Below are 22,602 nucleotides of genomic sequence, written 5' to 3'. Positions count from 1 at the left end.
TTGAATGAAATGTCTAAGACTAAGAGAATTATAGGAATAAGCTCCTTGTGAGTTGTGGGTCATTATCTGTTGTTAAGTCTTCTGGAATCCTAGGGTGAGCATATAGCAATTTACACTGATTTTGCCTTGCTACTTGATATGTTGTCTAACCTTTCAGTTCTGCCTTCTTCTCCCACAAAAACTGGCTTGCTAACAAGGGTATTGTCATTCAAATAGGTCTATACCAGCCTGAGACCAAGGAGCAAACAGGAATTTCATGTGGGTTTAATTGTAATGTTTGCATTTTCCTTTCCATATTTACAGCATTCACATTTGGAGACCTTTTAATCTTCCCTAGCAGAATAAGACCTCTTGAACTTTATTTTTGCACTCCTCAATGCCAAAATTATATACTGTGGATTATAGTTGGCATTTCTGACCTTACACAGTACAGATCCAATGCCCTTTATAGAGAATTCCTATCAAATGCAAAAACCTCATCTATCCAGTCTTAATAAGTTTTGGTGTTTGGAGCTAGGTTGAATTTTAAAATTGCGTGGCAATCTAGGATTGCAGTCTCAAACTCGTGGAATGTTGAGTCATTTTGTTTGAGCTGGTTAAATTTTGTTTTAGAAATCAGAAGCGCTTGAGGCAGATTTATTTCAAACTTCTCCTATAACTTCTTGTTTTCACTATGTGTATTTTTGAAGACAGGACTGCTAAGGGAAGGGCCTTACCAAGCCAATATTCTATTTTTAGTGCAATGCATTGTGATTATTTTGTAAAATCCAAGCTGTCCCTGGTTCCCCAGCCCCCTTGGTCACTTTTAACAATGACAATATGGAATTAGTTTACTCTCAGTATTCTAAATATACCCAGGAATATATACGTTGTTTTGGGATCTCTCCATGCAGAGCCAACCCTAGGGGGATGCAGGGCCTGGGGCAAATCAGCCTATGCAGGGCCCCTTTAAAACTGCATGGGGCTGTGGGGCCCCTGCAAAGCCAGGGCATGGCAGTGCCATAGCAATTACATTTGTCACCCAGGGCTAAGCAGATCCCATGCATCCCAGATGAGCTGCTCTTCAGTGGACGCAAAGCTAGTGGTGTGCAGCAGGGTGGGGTGGCGAGTGGCTGGACGCTTCTTCCATGGCGTGGGGCTGAGCTGCCAGCTCCAGGTGGAAACCTCCCCCTCCCTCCCCCCCCCCAAGCACAAGGCCCAGGGCAGTCTTTATCTCCCTGTATGTAGTTGCCTCCATAGGTTGATCTAGGATTTTGAAAATGGGTATATTATGTTACATCATTAGCTATAACATTACATACATTTTTCTCTAGTTAAAAAGAAACATGAAGCTTTCTAAATATACTAGATACCTAGGCTATATTATTAAGACTGAATAAATATTTATTGGACTGTGCCTTAATTTGATATAGCAAATATCATGTATAAGAAACAGAACTGGACAAAAAATAATCAAAAGATGCTGTTTCATTAGTTATATAGTCATTAGAATTAAATGCACATCTCTTTCAGATTCATAAACAGAATCTAGTCTTCTTGTGTTGCCCTGTAGGATCAGGCCAACTCTCAGAATCTCAATATTGTGCTGTTAGACAGGAGGGTGTGACACAATTGCGCATATACAAACACACAAATCAATTAGGTGCATACACATGCACATTACCAGCTCAGACACATACACATCCAAACCAGCCTAGGCACATGCATACCTATCACCAATTCAAGCACATACACTATACACCCCAGAAGTTAGACACAGATCACTAATTCGTATATCATGCACACACACACACACACACACACACACTCTCACCAGTTCACACCCATACAACCCACCTACACATACACACAGGTAAGCTCCTAACTTGGATGGTAAAGTGGGTATGTGTGTGCTTGGGGCACCTGGGATACTTGGGGGAAGGTTCAGGTGAGAGAGAGAGAGTTAAAGTGTGGGGAGTGAAAGTTGCTAGAACCAGGATTAGAACGCCCAAAGCCTACAGAACAGGGGAGCGATGCCGGCACAGAGGCTGGGACTGGAGACAGAGCTATGGGGAGCTGAAAAGGTAGGTGGGGAGAGGGAAAATGGGGCTAAGGGAAAGTGTGAGAGTTAAAGAGGGGCTTTGGGTGTGGGGAGCCAAAGGATGGCTCTGGGGCAGCTAGAGAAGTTGCAGGGAGTGGCAGTAGGTGCTGGGAGCTGGAGCAAGGCTCCAGCTGCTGGAGAAAATTTCAGGACAGCCACGAGGAGCTGGGAAGCTACAGGGGGGGTGGGGCGGACTACAGAAGGTGGGGGGAAGCCTAAAAACAGACGGAGTGCAGAAAATCACAGGAAAAGCAGCAGGAGAGACTGAAAGGCAGCAAGGGCAGTGGGAAAACAGAGAAAGGCAGCAGAAAGTCACAGGGAAAAGGCAGTAGGAATTGAGAGGAGATTGGGAAACTAGTGGAGAGGGGTGGGGGCTGGACCTGAGAGAGAGAGAATGAGGCTGGAATTTAAGATAAGGAAGGGACTAGGATTCAGTAAAACATGACCTAACTCAGGATTGCCAATGACAGTGGTTTTATTGAACAGGGGAGATGGTGACACAATGTCTTATTGGTTCCCTTGCACCGCCCCCCCCACACACACACATTGGCAGCAGGGGTTAGACAGGCTCAGTGGAAGGGCTGGTGACCAGGTGGGGAAGAGAAGCAGAGTCCAAGTCCTTGGTTGAAGAGGGGGTGGGGGGGTGGTAGCTACCTATCCAGGCTGGAAAGGGGTCCTTGTCCAGTAGATGTTGTCCAGAGGGGGGCCACTGGCAGAGGCTCTGGATAGGTGGTGTGGCATGGTGCTGGTCCAGATGGAGAGGGCATCCCACTGGGTCTGTCTTGTGTGACCCTAGTGACAGGAGGCATGCCCAGGCAAGGGTCAGCCCCTGGCATACTGAACATGTGTGCTCCATGCAGGGATGTGCAGTTTTGGGTGTCTGTAATGGTGGAGTACAATAGTCGAGTTGCTGGTTCTGCAGGGTCTTTTGTCTTTCAAATGCTGGGTTCTTGTCTCTGTTTCTGGGTGAGGTCCATGGTTCCTGGATGAAACAATGTGAGTTGATGGCCCAGTCATTGCAGGCCATTCATTAGAGGCCTGCTACCATTGTATTTCAGTCATTCCCATTCATCCGGGAACCAATTTACATGGGAGGGGTAAGTGGCTCATACAGTTGCAACATGGGATGCCCAGGCAGAGGACACAAGATGGAGGCTTGACATATAAAATGGAAACTTGATATGACTTTGGTTCACTTACAAACACAGGCCTAAACCATATAATATCCATATGAAAGAATAAAAATCAATATGAAAATGATAATAATACAATATACAACAGTAAGAATCAATACAAACCTAATAATAGTACAATATAAAACAGTGGATATCCAAAACCAAAAACTTGCTACCAAAATAAAAATATTAATACTTGTCCTAAGTCTGAGCTCACTTATACTTATCTATAGGGAATAGAGAGGGAGAGAAAGTCAGAAATGGTTGGGGGAGGGGAAGGGATGCATTTTAAAATAAATAAATAAAAAAAGAAAAACTGGAGGTTTTGCTACACTTGAGCATCTTGGTAGTGCATCCAGTGCTTCACTTGACACATCTACACATACAATTAATGCAGAGAAATAAACTCCAGCACTTACTGCTCCAGAGTTTTTAGTCCTGGGCACACCATTTGAATGTGCATCCAAGACTGCAGCACGTTGAGCTGGGTCAGAGCAGCCACAGCTGATAAGGAGACTGGGGGTTAGCCTGCCAGCCCGGGGCTCCTCTGACCTGGCTCAATGTGCTGTGGAAGGGCTGGCTGGGGCACAGAGATTCTCCAGTGTGGGGCTAGCCAGCAGGAGGCCCCTGCACTGAAGCACCTTCATGCCTCAGCCAGCTGCATCAGCATCTACATATGCACTGGTGTGGAGTAAAAAATGTGGAGTTTATTAGTTTACCCCAGTTGTGGAGTTTATTAGTTTGCTTCAGCCTAGTAGCCCTGCATGAGTAGACATTGAGATGTTTATTGTGGAGTGAATCAGTCAACTTCACAGTAAGTGTCTCATGTAGATGCACCCATTGAAAGTTATTTCCACACCTGAGGTATTGTTCACCTGAGTTATTACCGCACTTAATGATTCTAGTGAGAGTTGAAAACAGTCTGCAGGGTTGTGAAATAAGGGCTACATTACCAGGAACTGCTAACAGACATAGAATTGCAGAAGAAAGGGTAAACATAAAGGCCATTACAAAGGAGAGAGGATAGATAGCACTTGTGGAATGAAGAGTTTAGATGGAGTCAGGTAGATTATACTTAGTCAGGAAGGGAATTGACTTACTGCTGCCTGAATAGAAATGCTGGTGTGCCTCCCAGCAGCTGCTTTTAAACTTTGGGTGGAAGAGGAATCACAACAGGGTGCAACTACACTACCAGACCCCTTTGGATTCGCTACCTTGGTGCCTCCATCTTTCTTGGTATACTTTGCTGCTTTGTATATTTTTAGAAATTCAAAGAAAATACAAATCAACTGGTTAAAATCAGATCCAGGCTACTTCAAATCATCATAGCACAAGGTTGGCAAAACTTTGTGACCCAGCCCCCTTCCATGGGCCACAAGTCTCTACCCCTGGAGTGGCCAGCAGCCTGTGCTTACTGTTGCAGTTGACCCTCATCCCTTCTGCAGCGAGGGTAAGTGCAAACACAATGGAGCAGCAGCTCTACGGGGCAGAGTTCCCCATGCCAGATTGGACCTTTGTGGGTTGAACTGGACCTCTTTGCATGCTAGATCTGGCATGCAGGCTATAGGCTGCCAGTCCCTGTCATAACAGAATACCAAAACATTGGTTCCTAATTGATTTACTCTGACATATCAGGGATTGCCAGGTGTATTTTGGAATATTGCTTTAAAGGGAGTCTAATATTTCCAAGTCCTAGGAGCAGAATTCTGTCCCCACCACTGTCCATAGGCTTTTTGCTATTGATGTGAATGGAATGGGAGGAAGCCCAAGGCACTGTAAAATACTTTCTGTTGCTACAGGGGTAACTTGTCTTGGATAATTCAAGCACTCTGTTCAAATATGGAAATTATTCATAAGTTTTTGTTTTATTCTGTCTCACCGTAGTTCCCTCCCAGAACAGCTGGTGATATTTTACAGACTGTGAGATCTGTGGCTACCTATAGCACTTCTAAATGAGGCTTTTTGTATTGAACCACCCAAGTAATGCTATCTAACATACAGAAAACAAATGGAAGAATAATGACACAAGACCAGTCTGGAGCATTCATTTTCCATTTGCTTTTTAAAAAAAGTCTCTGTTGATTCTAAGACAAGGAGAAGTGGCATGAAGCTAGTAGAGGAGGTGGCTGTTACTAGGTGTTAGGAAATGCTTCTTATTTGGGGAAAGTAGTTAATGAATGGAATAAACAGGGTGGTAATTGAGGCATCCTTGTGGGCTTAGTTCAAGTGTATACAGATACTCCATAACAGGTACTTAGGGAATGAGTAAGTGGTACACAAGCAGCACAGGTCATATTTGGTTACATGATACTGTCTTATGTTCATAATATCTACATAGCTTTTAGGGAAGTTTAATCCACATTTCATCAATATAGGAAAACAAAACCTGAATTTATTGTATAATTTATTATATATCTGGAAGGTATATTAATTCAGATAAGGCTAACGTAGTAAAGTTTTGGACTTTGAGATGTGCTTCAATTTCCTTTCAACTTATTTACAGTTTTCCTCTCCTTTAGTCCATACCTGATGCCATGTTCCTTGATTTTAATGTTTTTTCACACAGAATGAATGTTAGATCAGAAATTAAATGAAGACTGTAGAGCCCAGCCAAGCCTTTGCCCTGGTTCTGTAAATGGTACACTATACACTCAAATTCATTTACCCAGGCCTTTGCACCAGCAAAGTACTTCAGGATATGAGGAATCCTACCGAAGTCAATGTTATCACTCTTACCGTTAAAGTTAGCCTGTGTGTTGCTGAATCTTTTGTGTTTTGTGATAATTCATAGGGGTTTTTGTCAGTAAACACAATGGAACAGAGTGTGAATTGAGGATTACCACAAATGACAGACTGGGATATTTTAAGGGAGCACAGCTCTTGCATTTAGAAACAAAGATGGATGCAGTAAGCACTGCTATTTTTGTTTTATCCATGTTATCAGTAGGAGTATGAGAAACGGGCCCTATTCGATTCAGATTCAGCCCGAATTGGGAACAGTGATTCGATTTGTTCATTCGGATCACTGTCCCTGATTCAATTCAGCTGAATCTGAATCTGAAGATTCGATGCTGATTTGGACAACCAGCAATTTGGAGGTAGACACAGCTTTAAATATTTTTTCTACATGCCTCGAGGTACCAGTCTGTCACAGGCCAGCTGGGCACTGTGAGTGTATCAATTTAGTTGCAGGCTGACTGGGTGCTGCAACTATATCAGCCACTGGGCTTTTTGGTTCGGGATTGAGGAGGCAGAGTTGGGAGTGAAGCAAAGGCAAATTTATTATAGCTTACACACACAACAGTTAACAAAAAGATTAATACTGCATTATCTGCTTATCGCATTTAAAAGCTAATAGTAAATAATAACAACAGATAGATGGATCAATCTGTCGCAGGCCAACGTCACTGTGAGGGTATCAGCCACTGGGCTGTTCAAAACAACAGGTAGACAGACATGGGTTGGCAACTTATCGATAGTCTCTTGATGCCAGGTGCGCGCCAAGTGATTCCAGCGAAGTCAGGCGTCCCCGATCGATGCTGTCAGAGGGATTACTGGGGAAATTCCCTTGATCAGGATCCAATCCTCAGTCACACGGGGAGTCCAGAGTCCGGGCTTGGAACAGCAATGACTGTTCTGTTTCCTCCTTCCTGCTGGTCACCTGACGTACGTGCTTTTTATACCTAGTCTTATGCTAATCTGTTGGTTTTAGAGCCACTCACAATTTTGCCCTATAGCTGTTACCCTATGGGATTAAAAGGTGTTAAAAATTATCATAAAAGGTTACTACATGGACTTGGGTTTATCCAATAAGAAAATTACAATGAGCATTTTTAGGTTTGAAATCAACATTACTAAAACCAACCCTTTTAGGTTTTTCTAAATATGCTTTCTTGGGACATGCTTTCCTGGAATGTGTTGTGTGTGCCAGGTGGTTGGATCCAGTTTTTATCGTCAGGTCTGAACCCTGAGCAAAAACAATTAGGTCAGGTAATCTTGCAGCTACAGCTTCACCTTTGGGGCCCAGTCAGTTCCACGACCAGTTAGTTTTATCATTTTGGTTAAACTTATGATAGACAAGTTACATTTGCAGGTTATAAACTTAAAGCTTAATATTAGGCAAAAATTCCAAATGCCTCCAAGAACCACATATTTATTGCTTATTAATCCCTCTGGTTCTGGCCATCACAATCCACCCCTTGCTTCTTTGGAGCATTTGGTAAGGCCTACAAATATGATTTCTGCCAGGTGGCATATACATGGTTGGCAGAAGTAACAACATTTACTTTGGCATGGGTATTAGACTTAATTTTATAACAACAACATTTAAAGATTATATTGAATACTATTAATCCTATGACTAAACTTATTACTACTACAAACCAAGGAAAGGAAGCATCTTTAGTAAAAGGTATACATTTGCACAGTACAGGCTACTTCATACCACTTACACAGCAGGGGAATTTGAACTTATTAGTAGCGCATTTAAAAACTCGCCTTTCCTCTTGAGCTGTGAGGACAAGTTGTTTTCCTTTTCAGGCATCATTGAACAAACCTTTAATGTGGGCCGCTACTTCACCTTCTTCCTTTAGCTGGGGCATGTCTACATTTTTAGTCCAGGATTTTGGAAGACTTAGGTTAAGGGTGATGCTTTCTAATTGGGTTTTTGGCCACATTAAGGTGGCTTCCTTGTCTTGGACATGTAGGGTAGCTGATGCTCCTTCGAAATCTTGAGGTTCTGCACAACAGATGGTGCAGGAGGTCCAAAACATGTTGTTAAGATGATATAAGCAGCCAGGACCTTTCCAGCAAACTTGGTGGGCTAGAGTAATATAGGGAGTTGCTGCTAGGGGTGTTACACAAACCATGTTGGGGGGACTATTAGGCCACCCTGTCCATAAAGTTCCCAAGCCTATTAAAATGCCATTTACAGGGTACACTGGGGATTGGGTCAAATACTTGGAACCTCCACCAGGGAGTGACGTTAGATAAGTGAGGTAGCGGGTACACCAGTGGTGGCTTTTTCTGGATTAACAATGTACATCCCTGCTTAATGCAAAAAATGGATAAGGGTTATCCTGTTTGGGTGTTTAACCATCTTCCTTCTTTCCTTTGGGATTGGTAAATATCCCAATTGGGTTGGTCGAAGGAGTACATTTGCTCGGGTGTGTCCCCATCTGTGTACTTAAATGTACATTGCCCAGGTATAACTATGGCTTTGGTATTTTGCAGAAATGATTCTGGCATAGTTCCCCCCATGGGCTTGGCCAGTTGTTCTGGGTTGACCAGAGCTGTGCCCTGCAAATTTTCCCAGACTGATTGGTGATATGCAGCTATTGTGTATTCAATTCCATGAGCATGCCCCTTTTCATCTATATGGCGAAACCACAAAATACCCAGAACATGGGACGTGTTGGCCTCCCATTCCATGGACCACCACTTGACAGCATATGAGCCATTTTTAAACATCACAGTACCTTGCTGTACCTGGAGGACCAGTGTATTTGGTGAGCTGTACACCATTGTGTCAAAGTGTCATCAGGCAGGGGAACCGCTGGAGCTATTGTCTCCCATGGAGGTGGGGTTGGAGGGTTTGATTGTGTTCTTGGGCTCTGAGTGGTTGTAGAATGTTGAGCTACAGGTGGGGCAATGGCAGTGGTCACATCGGGACCCAGGGTGGGCAGGGTACTTGCAGGCAGAATGTAACAGCACAAGGGCCATTGGAAGTAACCACAACAATCCCCTTCTGTTCCACACTCATTTTTTCTGGCTCTGGCATATGGGAGAAAACCAAGTAACCAGTTTGTCCCACAGTAACACTGACAGATTCCTTCTTGCCAGTCCACAATCCACCATCGGTGGCTGCAGGGCCAGTTTCGCACTTCTTTAATTGTGGCTGGGCGTTCCCAGTATCCCAGTGTGTCTGAGGCTTTGGCAGTGGGTGTGATCTGGGGTGCAGGAGCATGTGAATCCCCCACAGTAATCAAACAGCAGCAAATGACCAGCAGTCCCATCATAATGGCATTCCACCCCTTCATTGTTAGGTGAGGGTGGTGGCATCGCTCTGGAGCAGGGTGATGATTCCAGGCTTCCTCGGGGCCACTATGGCTGTGCCCACAGGTGGACTCAATTATCTCGAACTCGTATGGCAGCACTACTCCAGGTGCGACCTTTGGCTGAGCTGTGAGTAAACCAGACCTCTTCATCTTCTGATGTTTCCATGTCAGGTGAGAAGGGAAGTGCTTCCAGGCTCTGTATCTCTTTAGCCCATATGGTGGATCCACCTTGCTACCATTCGATTCCCAGAAATTCACTCTGGGGCCCGAATTCTTGGATCTTTTTGCTGGACAACGTGAACTCAAATGCTTGCACCTTCTCTGGCCACACTGGGTTGTTGTACGGGGAATGAGTTCAAATGATGGTTCCATCAGCTGCTGGATGATAATGTCTTGAATGGGTTGTATTGCTTCAGGAGGTGTGCGGTATTGAGATCAGTGTACCCCCTTCATGGCTGGCAGGGTAAGCGGGGTCATAGAACATCGGGCTACTGCCATCATCCTGTCTTCCTGCTCACTCTCCTGGGCCATGGCACAGACAAACTGCCAGGTTTCCTGCTTGAGGATAAACCGCTGCCCTGCAACACGTTCAGGCCCAGCAAATTCGGCCCTCCCCAAAGCATTACACAGGCTGCTGTTACTACAGAAGGCAAGGTGAATGTGGATCGGACCAGATGTTCTGGTCGTTTGGCGCCTCCCACTCCTACTACCTGGTAGAGGGTTCCCCATGCCCCTTTCCATTCTGCACAGTCCAAAACACATAGCTGGGCACCAGTGTCTAGTAGCATGTTAATTGACTTTTCACTTTTACTTAATTGAATCTGTACAGGTATCTGAATTAAGGGACTATTATTAACTTTAGATACCGGTCTCTGGCTTGCTACTGCCCCCATTGTGGCCCCTTTCTTTGGGGGTTGGGCTGGCCGGACTCCTTAGGCCATGTGATTAGGTGGGGTAAAGGCTGGCGGCCCTGCATGTGCCTGGGAAAGTGTTGACAGTTTTGTTCTCAGGGCAGAGAATCTCTCTGGTGACACTGTTGGTGGTGCAGATGGCTCCGCTTTTGGGCTCGCCCTCTTGGTACAGTGTTTAGCCCACAGCCCTTGCAAGACATTGGTGGGCAGTCTATTGATTTGCACCTTATTGAAACAGGCAGCTAATAAGTCTTTCCACATTTTTGCTTGTGGAGTCTTGGGCCGGCCTTTCTCAGCTTTTCTCAACAATTTGTGGGGTCAGGGGGTTTATCTTTCACTGAGGCTACTGCCATGGCCTTGGCAGTTTTCATCAACTTGGTAAGCCTTGGCTTCAGTAAAATGGGTAAAAGCTGCACTAATCGCTGGATTGCATCTCTTACCGGGTCATTCACTGCCTCTGGCTCCAAGGCCAACAGGGCTGAGGTGCACTTTGTGGTTGTGTGTTGGCAAAACCTCCTCCACAACGGTGCTGTCATGATTTCTGCATCTGATGTGCAAGTCCAAACTGCTGTACAAATGATTTTAGTTAGTGCTAACTGATACAAGCAGCAGACAGCCTCCTTTAAATTGGCCCATGCCTGAGGGGCAGGGTTAAGCTTTTTTTCCCATATTACCATAACTGGCTGCAGTGGCTTGGAGTGCAGCAGAAAACCAAGTAACATTGCTAGGCGTTTGGATCCAGTTTTTATTGTCAAGGCTGAACCCTGAGCAAAAACCATTAGGTCAGCTAATCTTGCAGTGACAGCTTCACCTTTGGGGCCCAGTCAGTTCCATGAACAGTTAGTTTTATCATTTTGGTTAAACTTATGACAGACAAGTTACGTTTGCAGGTTATAAACTTAAAGCTTTATATTAGGCAAAAATTCCAAATGCCTCCAAGAAGCACATGCTTATTAATCCCTCTGGTTCTAGCCATCACACCAGGCATGGGTTGGAAACACTGTGATGGTGAGGCAGATAAAGTATCACACAGGAGTGCAGGGGCCCCTCCGCGTGGTTGTCAGTAAACCCAGAAGTGGACCGGAAGTAGTTCTGGGTCCGCCAGGGACCATGCGGGGGGCCCCCTGCACCTCCTCAGGTCAACAATCAGCTGCAGGGGGACCCCAGGTGCCCCCCCAGACCCAGGAGACACCAGTTGCTGAGCTGGGCAGATCCAGAAGTGGACCAGAAGTGCTTCTGGTCCACTTCTGGGTCTGCTGCCAAGCATCCTGGGGAGCCCCCTGCACTTCTGTGGGACACTCCATGCGTCCCAGCATCGCAGTATTCACGAGCTGCCTGCTACCTAGAGGTACATAGCAAAACCATTTAAAGCTGTGTCTATGTCCAAATTGTTGAATCTTTCTGAATCTCTCCGAATCAATTCGGAGGGTTCTGATTCAATTTGGAGAGATTAAACGGTCCTCTGATTCGACTGAGATTCAAAGATTTGGCCACTGAATTGAGCTGAATCTCCACCAAATCAAATCAGGGACCAAAGCTTTCCATAGCCCTAGTTATCAGTGGGTATAAGTAAACCATAATGGGTGCTGACAGACATGCAGGTCCCTGCTCTAACTCATGGCATCTCACATAAAGCACCATGAGTTAGAGCAACTGGCCTGGTTTGGGGGGTGTGCAGTGTGGAATTCAGCTCCACTTTGGAGCCAATCAAGCAGAGGAGCCTGCCTGCAGCCTCTTTAGCTTAGGGCTCCCCTCCCCCCCCCTCCCCGCCAGCTCCAGTGGTGTCTGCAGGAAAGGAAGGGAAGGGTAATGAAGTTGCACACTAGGGTTTGCCTGACCTGACTTGGAAGGGTGGGGGGGAGGAGAGCTAGGGGGAGCCATGAGGTGGGGGGGCACCACTCCCCTCCACCCCAGCTCAGGTCAGGCAAACCCCAGCCTGCAGCTGTCTCCCTCTCCTTTCTCCTTCCCCTCCTGCAGGCAGCACCAGGGGGAGGGCTGGGCTGATGCAGTCCAGCCCTGATCACACTGACAAACTGACCCTAGGGAATAGAAGTCAGATTAATCTGATCTCTCATTAGATGAGGGTTAATTTGTTGCATGATAGGCCACTTTTAAAGTGGTCAACAGTCATGCATGTGTGTCATGGCACAGCTGTAGAGTGTTTTTAGGAGGCTGATCATGCAACAAATGCTACTTCTGTCAGCGCCCAATATTTTTGTGTCCAACATTGGCACAAAGTATACATGCAAAACCTTTCACTACAAAATGAATTGAAGATATTTTGATGATATTTTAATGTAATTCAAAAGTCCATTAAACATTTTTATGGGCTCATGATTTTCATAGCCCAAGTAATAAAAATTCCCATGTGTCAACATTTCTAACTTCTGTGTGTTCTCTGTTTCAGAATGGTGCTTAGTGCTGCAGTTTCATTATTCCAGTGGAGAGTGACGGTCAGTCAGAAAGTAAATGCCACCTAATTTTTATCTCTTAATTAAGCCATGGACATGGAAGGTGTTTTTCTCATTGCCTTCTTGCCTTAGTAAACAATATTAAACTCAGAAGTCTATGAAAAGTGCAGTGTGGTCATTCATGTATGTGAAGAAAAGTCTTCATATGTAACATTTTTCTTCTGGTCTTTGTACCGTCATCTTTCCAGTTTGCAACCCATTCCCTAAGCCTCACTTTAGTAAATGTTTTGACTGACAGATAATGACAGTCTCAAAGAACGATGAGGGCAAAAAGCCCATGTTAAAGAATGTGCCCTGGGGCTGGAAATAGTTATTCATTCTGCACCAAACAGAGTTCAACAATGAGGGGCTACTGAATAATGGCCATTTTGGTTGGCTTAATGAGCATTCAGACGATTTCAGCTGCCATCTTTGAAGGTTACATTTGTTAGCTAGGCCTTCAGGCCAGTTCCCCTATTAACTAAGGCTTTATGACACCCAGTGCAGACCATTTAAAACAATCTACCATGCAGAAAGCCATCCATCCATCTTATAATACTAGTAAATCTGTATAAAACAGTGACTCAGACATATTGCTTTGTCATGAAACTTTCCCCCTGCCTCTTTTAACCACAGCCATAATATAAAGCTGGGACTTTGATTTCAAACACACTGAAGATCCTTGCTTTCTCCATAACTTTTACTGTGATGTCTTTTTTTTCTTTCACCTAGAGCAAGACAAAGGATTAATTATTTGAATGACCATCCTTTCTACTTACTCACTTGTTTCTTTCCATTTAGTGCATGCATGGTTTACCTAATGCCCTGCTTCTTGGGGTGCTGGGGAAGGACTAAATTCATTGGAACAGGGGAAAAAACTGGTTTTGTAGAGTGATTTATTTTGTGTAGGGGAATGTAGTTAATCTTTCTACCACTGTTTATTTGTTTGTTTTTTATTGGATTGAATTTTTATGTCTGGAGCCCATGTTAAATGATTATCATATGTTAAAACTGAAAAAAAAACCCCAAACAAACTAATCCTTTTTTGGTCAGTGTGCCAGATATGTGAATAGCATCATATATGTTGTATGACATATAACAGTGATGAGAAGGAATGGAGGAAAACATTTACTTTTATGCACCTCAATGCTTACGCACTGTGAGTAGATTGATAACATTGGCTTGTTTAAAATAGGAAGTTGCATTGTTTTAACTAAACTGGCATAGTCAAAATGGTACAATTCCCCACAAGTATGGACATAAGTGTACCAGTAGAGAAATGTTTCCAGTTTGAATTGAAATATTCTGTATCAATAGAAGACCTCTTTAACTGTATAACTGCATCCAACGAGGCCTTTACCAGTGTATATATTTTGGTAAAAAACAGCACCCTGGAACAAGACATATTGTTAGATTGCTGCCTTTATGAAGCTGAGCATGATGGTGGTGTTATTTGTACTTACCAAATAATAAATAGCAACAATAAATGTTCTCAGATCTGTACAAGATGCAAGTATGAAGAGAACTCCACCTACAAAGAAATGAGTCTAGAAAGCAGACAAAAAGAGGGCTTAACTTTCTGGAGGACCCAGAGAAGAAAGTCAATTGTATAATCTTATATCATTTGAAGTAATTGAATTGTTTCTTATGGGCATCCCTTTCTGCTTTGGGACTCGAACCATAGCTTTGGATTCATATACAAGGGCCAGACAATAGATCCAAGCTGTCTAGATTTAAGCAAAGCATTTAATATAGTGTCTCATGGAAAAGTATTGTTTGAGGTAGAGAAAATGGGGTTTGTATAGGGATATTAGGTTTCTCAAACACAGGTTTTATTTGTCCCAGGCAAACTTGCCTCACAGGACACAAATATGTGATAAAGTCTCTCTGTTGTCCGTTGGGGATTGCTCATTCACAGTCTTTGTTTTCACAGGGCAAACTCCCTCCTGGAAGGAATCAATGTAAGCAATCAGCAATCAAATGTAACCACAGTCCATAAAGGGTTAACTTGCAATCCTGGGGTCTTTTCCCAGATCCTGAGAAGGTGACCCCGGTTTCATGCTGCTTCACCAGCCCTGAAGTAATCTTTTCCTTCTCTGTAGTAAGTTCTCTGACTCACGTAGGGTCTTTCCTGAGAGGGCCACACTGGCTCTGCACTGAAGCCTCTCATCTCAGAACCTTCCCTCTCTCTCTGCCTCAGTTCTGCTGGAGTCTTCTCCCAGACCCCAAGAGAGTTCTCTAGCTGACCACTGCTTTTAGCCTCATAGCCTTCTCTCTTCTCTCCTTATCTGTCTCTCTCTGGGAGCTTTTTAACTCCTATGGGCCAGCCAGTAATTATTCTCAGCTGACCCACTCTGTCAAGGCAGGGTTATAATCATGCTCTGCTTGCTTCCAGCTGGGCTACAGCCCACTACAGGGATTAATACAAGAATTGTAAGATAAATAAGAAGCTGTAATGCATTATATGTAAGATGGAGTTACCAGAATTGGAGAGATCACTAGTGGGATTCCTCAGAGATTGAGCATAGAGAGGCTTTTTACTATAGTGGGTAGCAGACTTCTCATTGCTCAGGGTCATTGAAGTGAGGTTATCTTTTTGAGGATGCAAGCTTTAATTTAGAGCATGGGTCAGCAGTCTACAGCCCCCCACGAGGTAGGGCGCTTCAGTCCACCCCTCTCCCTCCAGCATAGGGTGGGCAAAACCCAGATTGAGCTCCCTCCCCTCCCTTCTTCCCCTCCCATCCTGAAGACAGTACCAGAGCTGGGGGATTGGAGGGGGGAGGGCTAGGGGAGAAATGCTGCAAACATGCAAGTAGCTCCAAAGTGGAGCTCAATTCCCCCACCCCACTGGATCCAACTGAGAATGTCTGTTGAGTTAGGGTAGTCACTGTAACTCATGGCACTTCCTGTGAAGCTCCATGAGTTACAGCAAGGAGCTGCACAACTGTCAGCACCCTAAGATTTTATTTGGGGAAGGGACTAGTCTTCCCAGATATTCTGAGCTATATAGACATGATAGTAAAAAGTTGATATCTCAAAAAGCAGACTTTTCTAAGTTATAAGATAACTGTCAAGTTCTACTTCCAAGCAGAGGTCATATGATATGGAATGAGGTCTGTGCAAAATGGAATGATCAGGTCAAACACTGTGGGTTGAGGGGGGGGTGTGGGCTGGAAAGAAGGGAAAAATATAGAGGATTATGGTAAATGCATCTATTTCAAGCTCCAAAAAATGGATGCTTCTAGATTCTTGAAGATGACTGCATTTTGTTCTTAGGAGTTAGAGTACACTAACATTTTTACTTGGAATAACACCTCTAAGAAAAGCTGTGGTTCTCAGAATTTTGGGAGGTAGATTTCTTTTGTTCACTAGTAGTGAAATGTGTTAAGTTTGTTGTATGTGTTTCTATCTCTTTGTTCTGCCCATGGATCACTTGGTTTGCTTTGTTTTCTTTGACTGAGGCCTTTACACTTCAAATGACTGTCACTTTTTTTTTTTCTTATTTCTAAGAGGAGCACATTTGCTAATAAGTTTTTATCTCCTGGATGGTAGTGATGATGCATCATCATTGATGTAGCAGCAATGAAGTCATAACTATGAGATAAAGAAATAACCTTCCCCCACATCACAGGGCCAAAAGAGATAGGAGAAGGTAGGATTAACACGCACTTTTAAATGTGAGTAAAGAATCGCTGAGATGGGTGTATGTTTATCTATCATTGCATGTCAGCAGAACTGCCTATTCCATGAACTGTGTATCTCAAAAAATAGAGCATGACTTGCATTGTGCACTCCAGGTAGTTACCGCCAACTGTATTCTTGGTATAATTTAGGGCTGTGTTTCTCAGCCTTTTTGGACTCAAGGCACCCTTCATTGGACTGAAGGCACACCTCTAACTTTTTGTGAATTGAATGACAGAAGGATCAAGTTCTAGACCGTAAGGCAAATGTTGCCCTTAGGCCAAACTTTCAGTGGCAAGACATCCATTAACTTCTGTAGGCCTGTCATTTGCTAACCACCATCTGAATGCTCTAAATGTCACTGTGTCTTTGTACAAACCTAGTTCTGCATCAGTCTAACACCAACAAAAATATGCCTAGTGGCAGTGTAAGGCTTTGGGTGCTGTAACATTTAAGGAGTGGAAATATAAAATAAAGGGATAAGATTTAGACATTCCCTTTTTACCTCCATACTTCCTTCAGTGTAGCTGGTAACACACTCTGCTGTTCTGTATAGCTTCCATCTTCCATGTAACCAAAAGTAACAATATACATGATATCTTGATCAAAGTTTTGTTTTTACACAAAATCTTGGCTGTGACCTTGCATGCTTTTTGTAAAATTATACTAATGGATTAGCACGTCTGACTGTTACAAATCCCATGTACTCAACAACTTAGTCCATCTTAAACTACTAAAGTCACTTTTAATTTTTGCATTAGGGTACAAGATAGCTGAAAATGGAGTCTGTGTTGCATTTTAATATCCACTGGTATGGGGACATTAAAGTTAAATCTCTTCTACAGAGGCTTTCTTAATGAGGGAATCACATCTATATCATCCTTTACATATCAGCGGTAAAGTTTGCATTCCTTGATTTAGAGATTATTTGTTTAGGCTCTTACTAATTGATGTACAGCCCAAATTATTGGCCTGTTTGTAAAGCCACTGGAAGTTGGTATACATGTCCTCTGGGGCTGTACAACTATTTATTACTCAGCAGTAGAATTCTGATGATCAGGAGTTCTGGATTCTATTTCTATGATTTGAAGAGGTACATGGTATACATTAGTTATAAATAAACTATATATCATTATAGTTATATCTATATATTTAGTTATATATTTATAACTATATCCTAACTATCAGTAGGATAACTAAAACTTATTTAGTCGCTTGGCAAGGAAGGATTGTTCAGTGGGTAGGATAGTGGATAATTTTTAATTATTTATTCCCCTTCTCCCTGTTTGAGATCTGGGCCTATGGCCTACAGTATAAATGTGCATAAATCCTTTGCCAACTTGTTTGAAAAAATTGGAGTAAGTGCTCAGTAAATCTTTCCTGGAATGGACTAATGGCTTTATTGAGTCACATGAGAATGTACAGAGAAGTTAAGAAAGGTGAGAGTTGAACTGATAGTGTCTCCCAGGCCTAGGAGCTTTCCCCTAAGTGAGAGGGGTATTTTATGAAGTAGAGTTGATTTGTCAGGTCCTCAACAAAGTTTATACTTTTGATTTGGGAGCAGGAGCTGCACCTTGCCTCATCAGACTGGCCGCTGTATATGAGCATCTGTTAACTAGATGAAGCTGCTACTTGAGGTCTTCAGTTTTTTTTGTGTAAAAACTTGGCCACACAAGACTCAGTAAACAAAGACTGCCATTACCAGACCTAAAATTTTGAAAAGGGGTGGAGGTGCAAATGGTGAGATGCATCATTGTATATAACACACTATGCATTTTTCTCCAGTTAAAAGTAAATGCTCCTAGTTTATTACTATGTTAGGGGCCTAGGACTGTATTGAAGCAAAAACAAATCTAACTTCATTAGAATAAGTTAAATACATTCTGCAGGACTGTGAAATAGGAGCTTCCTTACCAGGAGCAGTTAGTAAGCATAATAATGGCAGAGCAAAGGATAGTTTGGTGGTGGGACATTAAGACCATTAAAAAGAAGAGGTTTGTTAACACCTGTGGAATGAAGAGTTTAGAAGAGATCAAATAGATTATAATGAGCCACAAAGTCAATTGACTCCACCAGCACTAGAAATCCTGCTCTCACTGCCAGGCAGTTGGTTTTAAACTTTGGAGAAACCACCATCATGGGGGCACCTTTATTGGTAGTAATAGTGCTACTCTGTCTCTGGTCCAAAGTACAGAGTTTACTTATGAATTACCCTAAATTTCTGTTAACATAATATTAATCTTGCACAACTGAGGATCATTTCCACTGATTTTTCACTGGCTTCCACCAATGCAAGCCCTGGAAGAAGGCCTCAGCGGTGAAAGTGTCTCTGGGAGTAGAGCAGACAAGGTTCTTCAGGTGAATCTCATATGTTTTATTAGACCAACTAAAATAGTTGGGGAAAACATATTAAGCAAGCATGCAAGATACCAGCCCAGCCTCTGGCTTCTTTACTATTCATTCCATCCAGGAAGAGCACACACCAACTGCAGAGACTTCCTCAGCCTGTTGAAGGGTTTTTAAACCTGAAAGCTTGCTAAATATTTTTTTCCAACTATTTATTTGGTCTAAAAGAAGATATCAGATTCACCCAAAGAACCTTGTCTGCCTATGTCTGTAGACCAACACAGCTAGAACCTACACCCCTGGGAACCTTTTGGAAAATGCTCACAGCCCCCCTTCCCTGGGTGCTGTAGGAATACAGGTGGCCAGTATTGACTCCATTGTAGGAATTGCTGGACCCAGAGAGTTGTGGTTATAGCTGCCAGGGAAGGTGTTGACTTAAAGCGTCAACCCAGAAGCTTTTCTGGTTCCTGCCTGATGCAGGCATTGAAGTTGGCTTCATCTACCAGAACCCCCAAACATGTCTTCCTTGTAGCACAGCAAGACAACCTGGTGCATAGAAATGGGATGTATAGTTCTGCATGCCAGGGATGTAGGTAGGTGAAATCTGTCTAGTGGCTGAAAACAAATGACAGAAGTGGCTGGAAAAAAGGGAAAGACAGGGGAATCCTCATCTTCACATCTGCCAGGGGAACTGGCTTTTAAAATAAAAGGGCTGGATTCATCGTGCTTTGGGGCTTATAATCAGGAACTGGTGTAAGGTCTACTGCTCTGATTTGCACTCATTAAAATGAATAAACAATGTGCAGGAACTGCATATTCCCCTTGTATTCTGGCATAGTGCATATACAAGGTAAAGTTGGAGATGTACAAAATGCAGTTATTTGAATTAAAATATATTCCCATTTAATCTACTTGCTGCCATCTAAATTGTCAGTGCCATAATAAGTAAGATGTCTCAGAAATGCACAGCAGGTTGGCTGCTTTCTTTAAAGTTAACCTTGGAGACTAAAGTATGGGTTTGTATGTGGAGGAGCTGAAGGAATGGTGTGTGTGCATGTATGTGTGTGTAAGAAAGAAGCTTATTTTCCTCTGAAGTATCCTAATCTTTTAATATGCAAGATTGAGAGTAGTTCTGGTAACCCCTCAGTGTATAGAATTCAATAGTGCTATCTTTTGTTTCTTCATTTGATGACTTATTTGACATTTACAGTTACCACTAGTTTAACACTGTCAAAAGGCTTTTGCACAAATATTCTGAAGGGTGCTGCGTTACCAGTGGGTCAGAAGATTTCCTTCTGTTCTTTCCACACTCCTTATTCCTCTGATTGCTGCTTCTAGCAATCACAACTGTGTTATGGTGTGCTTAGTGATGTTGGGTAATAGGCAATTTGAGTAAGTAATTATGTATTTCTAAGTGTAGTGATTTCTCTGTCTGTCTGTCTCTTTTTCTTTTTTATTATTTTTGTAAGAGCCACAAGGCAGTCCATTTGTTTAACAAGGCAGATATGCCATTTGGTGACAGCAGACACACCTTAAGCAACAGAATCAAGTCTCCTAGCTAAAGGTTTTAATGTTACTAAATAGATTGTTTTCCCTGTTACCTTCAGAGAATACAGTTCCAGTACAAAACATCACAAGGTTCATGTACCAACAGACAATGAAAAAAGCAATGTGTAAATTTGCCTGAAAAATGATGTCTGAATTTTTTACTAAAGAACAAAATGATGCTCATATCCTTGGTAGAATTGAAAAACAAAACAAAAACTAAGCTCCAAATCTTCATCTGGAGTTAATAAGTTTACAGGTCCAGTAAAATCAGCAAAGCCATGCTCAGTTTTAGCAGCCTAAGGATCTGGCCTGAAATTGTCCAGGTTCATGATCTCACAATGCAAAGCTGATTTCTTAGGCTAGAAATAGACATCACCAAATGAACTGGATCATTTGTGTCATTATTTGTCGTGGCACAGCCGATCCACTTAATTGGCAGCCTCTTGTCCTGCCTTTCATGTTGGAGGACAAGGGGCAATGTGATCTCTCCACTTCCCCCCCTCAGCCAGAAAGGTCCCTCATAATCCTGTGAGAACAGGTTTGGCTGAGTGGGGAAGGGCTTTCTCCACTCAGCCAGGCTCAGTCCTGCGATCAGGGGGATGGGTCTGGCTGAGTGTGGAATCCCAACTTGCTAGTTTATGGAGAGATGCCCCAAGATTCTCTGGGGTGATTCTCTGTAAGTGGGGAAAGCTGGGTAGGTGCTCCAGCGGGAGCGGCCCTCAAACCCCCAGAACATCTACCTGGGGTAGCTAGAGAGTAGGAGTGGCTCAAACTTATCATGCTAATAGATGTCTGCCACAATAAAGTGGCAGTCTTACTACCTTTTGTTGTGTACTGATTTTCCTTTGATGTGATGTGACAAAGGGTAGAGACATCTATTTGCTCACAATTTGTGGTGGCACAAAGGAGATGTTAAGTGCCACTTGTTTCCATCCTTGGTGATCTAAGCTGGACAGGCAGACAATAACTTCAGTAAGTCAGACTGAATGACTGGAGAGTCCCCTATGGTTAATATCATACTAGTTATAAGCATGCATTAACAAGTTTCTATTGTTCCAGTATAGTTTTCTTTTGCATCAATTTCCCCCCCTTGCAAACAGCCATAGCCATGCTATGCCATTGTTCAGTATTCCTTAAAATTTTCTGGTTGTGGACTCCTCATTTGAAGTAAAAAATATACATGGCTCTCTTACACTTGCTATAAAAGAAAGAATAAAAAATGTTTTGGGGCAATCATTATAAATATGTATACAATTTTGTATGGGTATTTTGGGAGAATCATTGACCTTTGAAGGCTAAAGGAGAATGGGGAGACTAGGGGAGTATAATAAAATTTTCAAGATCTCATTACCTTTTGATCTTGTCTCATGATCAGCTCTCATGACCCACCACTTGAGAAACATGACTATACGATTGTATAACTGAATTCATTCACCAATGGGAATGCATGCTACATTACGACTTGGAGAGGAACAATACATGAATGTGATCATTGCTATAGGATCTAAAAGTGAAGTCAAAAGAGAAGTTTTAGGGTTGGATATTCCATGTAAATTATTTAAAACAAATATGGCAATTAAGCAACTGTGCTGCTTAGAGTTGACTTTGCTAAATAATGGTAGTATCAAAGTTTAAAAAAACCCCAAATAAACCAAACCTGGAACTTCTTTCCTGGAAGTAGATTAAAGGCAGAGAGATGATTATATAGGGAAACAAGCTGAAAGACAAAAATAGATGAGCTGCAGCCAGGAATCCCAATGTCCATAGCAACTGAAAAAGCAGACGCCATTTTTACTGGAAACAAATAAATGACTGAAAACACCAATGCAAGAAATATGGTGTATAAGAATAATGGTGATGGGTTTTTCGTCAGCTCGTCTGATCACTGTAACTTTGCTGCCACATCAGCATGGCTAAATAAGACCTGCTGTTCTGATCACTTTCATGTTGCATCTTAGCTTGTTCACAAAAGTAAGGAATGCTAAAATATATATTCCACAGGAGATGAGACAGAAACCATATGCGTCAGAACCTTCTTTTGAGCTGAAAAACAAAATGTACAAAATCATGGAAAAACTATTTTGAGATGTTTTTAATTGGGGAAACGAGAGATCAACCCTTATAGATCTTCAAAAAAGGAGAAACAATTACATGTAATGAGCTTCCAAAAATGCTCAGAAGAAAAACAATGTAAAAAACCTGAGAAGCCCTGATACAAAGTTTTGGGAACAGAGAATATAGAGGAATACCTGTGGATAACATTCCTGGAAAACGTGTCCAGCCCATAAAACTGGGTACTACAAAAATGTCATAAAAAACAATAAGGTCTATATGTGTTGTTCAAGAGATCGTGGA

At 42.7% G+C, this 22,602-nt stretch overlaps 1 protein-coding gene across 8 annotated transcripts in view; it reads left to right on the top strand.

Annotated features, from left to right (window-relative positions):
• MAPK10 (mitogen-activated protein kinase 10) overlaps positions 1-22,602 on the top strand; it is a 510,659-nt gene that overhangs the window by 122,066 nt on the left and 365,991 nt on the right. For 2 of the 8 annotated variants that reach the window (XM_019488161.2, XM_019488160.2), the window contains exon 3: positions 12,630-12,675. The exons of 5 other annotated variants lie outside the window; for them this stretch is intronic. In XM_019488161.2, the coding sequence (XP_019343706.1) occupies positions 12,631-12,675 (45 nt within the window). In that variant the 5' untranslated portion in view covers position 12,630. Of the gene's footprint in view, positions 1-12,629; positions 12,676-22,602 lie in introns of those variants that run through there. One more of the 8 variants, XM_019488167.2, reaches the window with a different exon arrangement.

This window comes from Alligator mississippiensis, chromosome 2 (assembly GCF_030867095.1).
Source record: "Alligator mississippiensis isolate rAllMis1 chromosome 2, rAllMis1, whole genome shotgun sequence".
Lineage (NCBI taxonomy): Eukaryota > Metazoa > Chordata > Crocodylia > Alligatoridae > Alligator > Alligator mississippiensis.
Note: the sequence above shows the minus strand (reverse complement) of the source record. Positions and strands in the feature narration are given on the sequence as shown.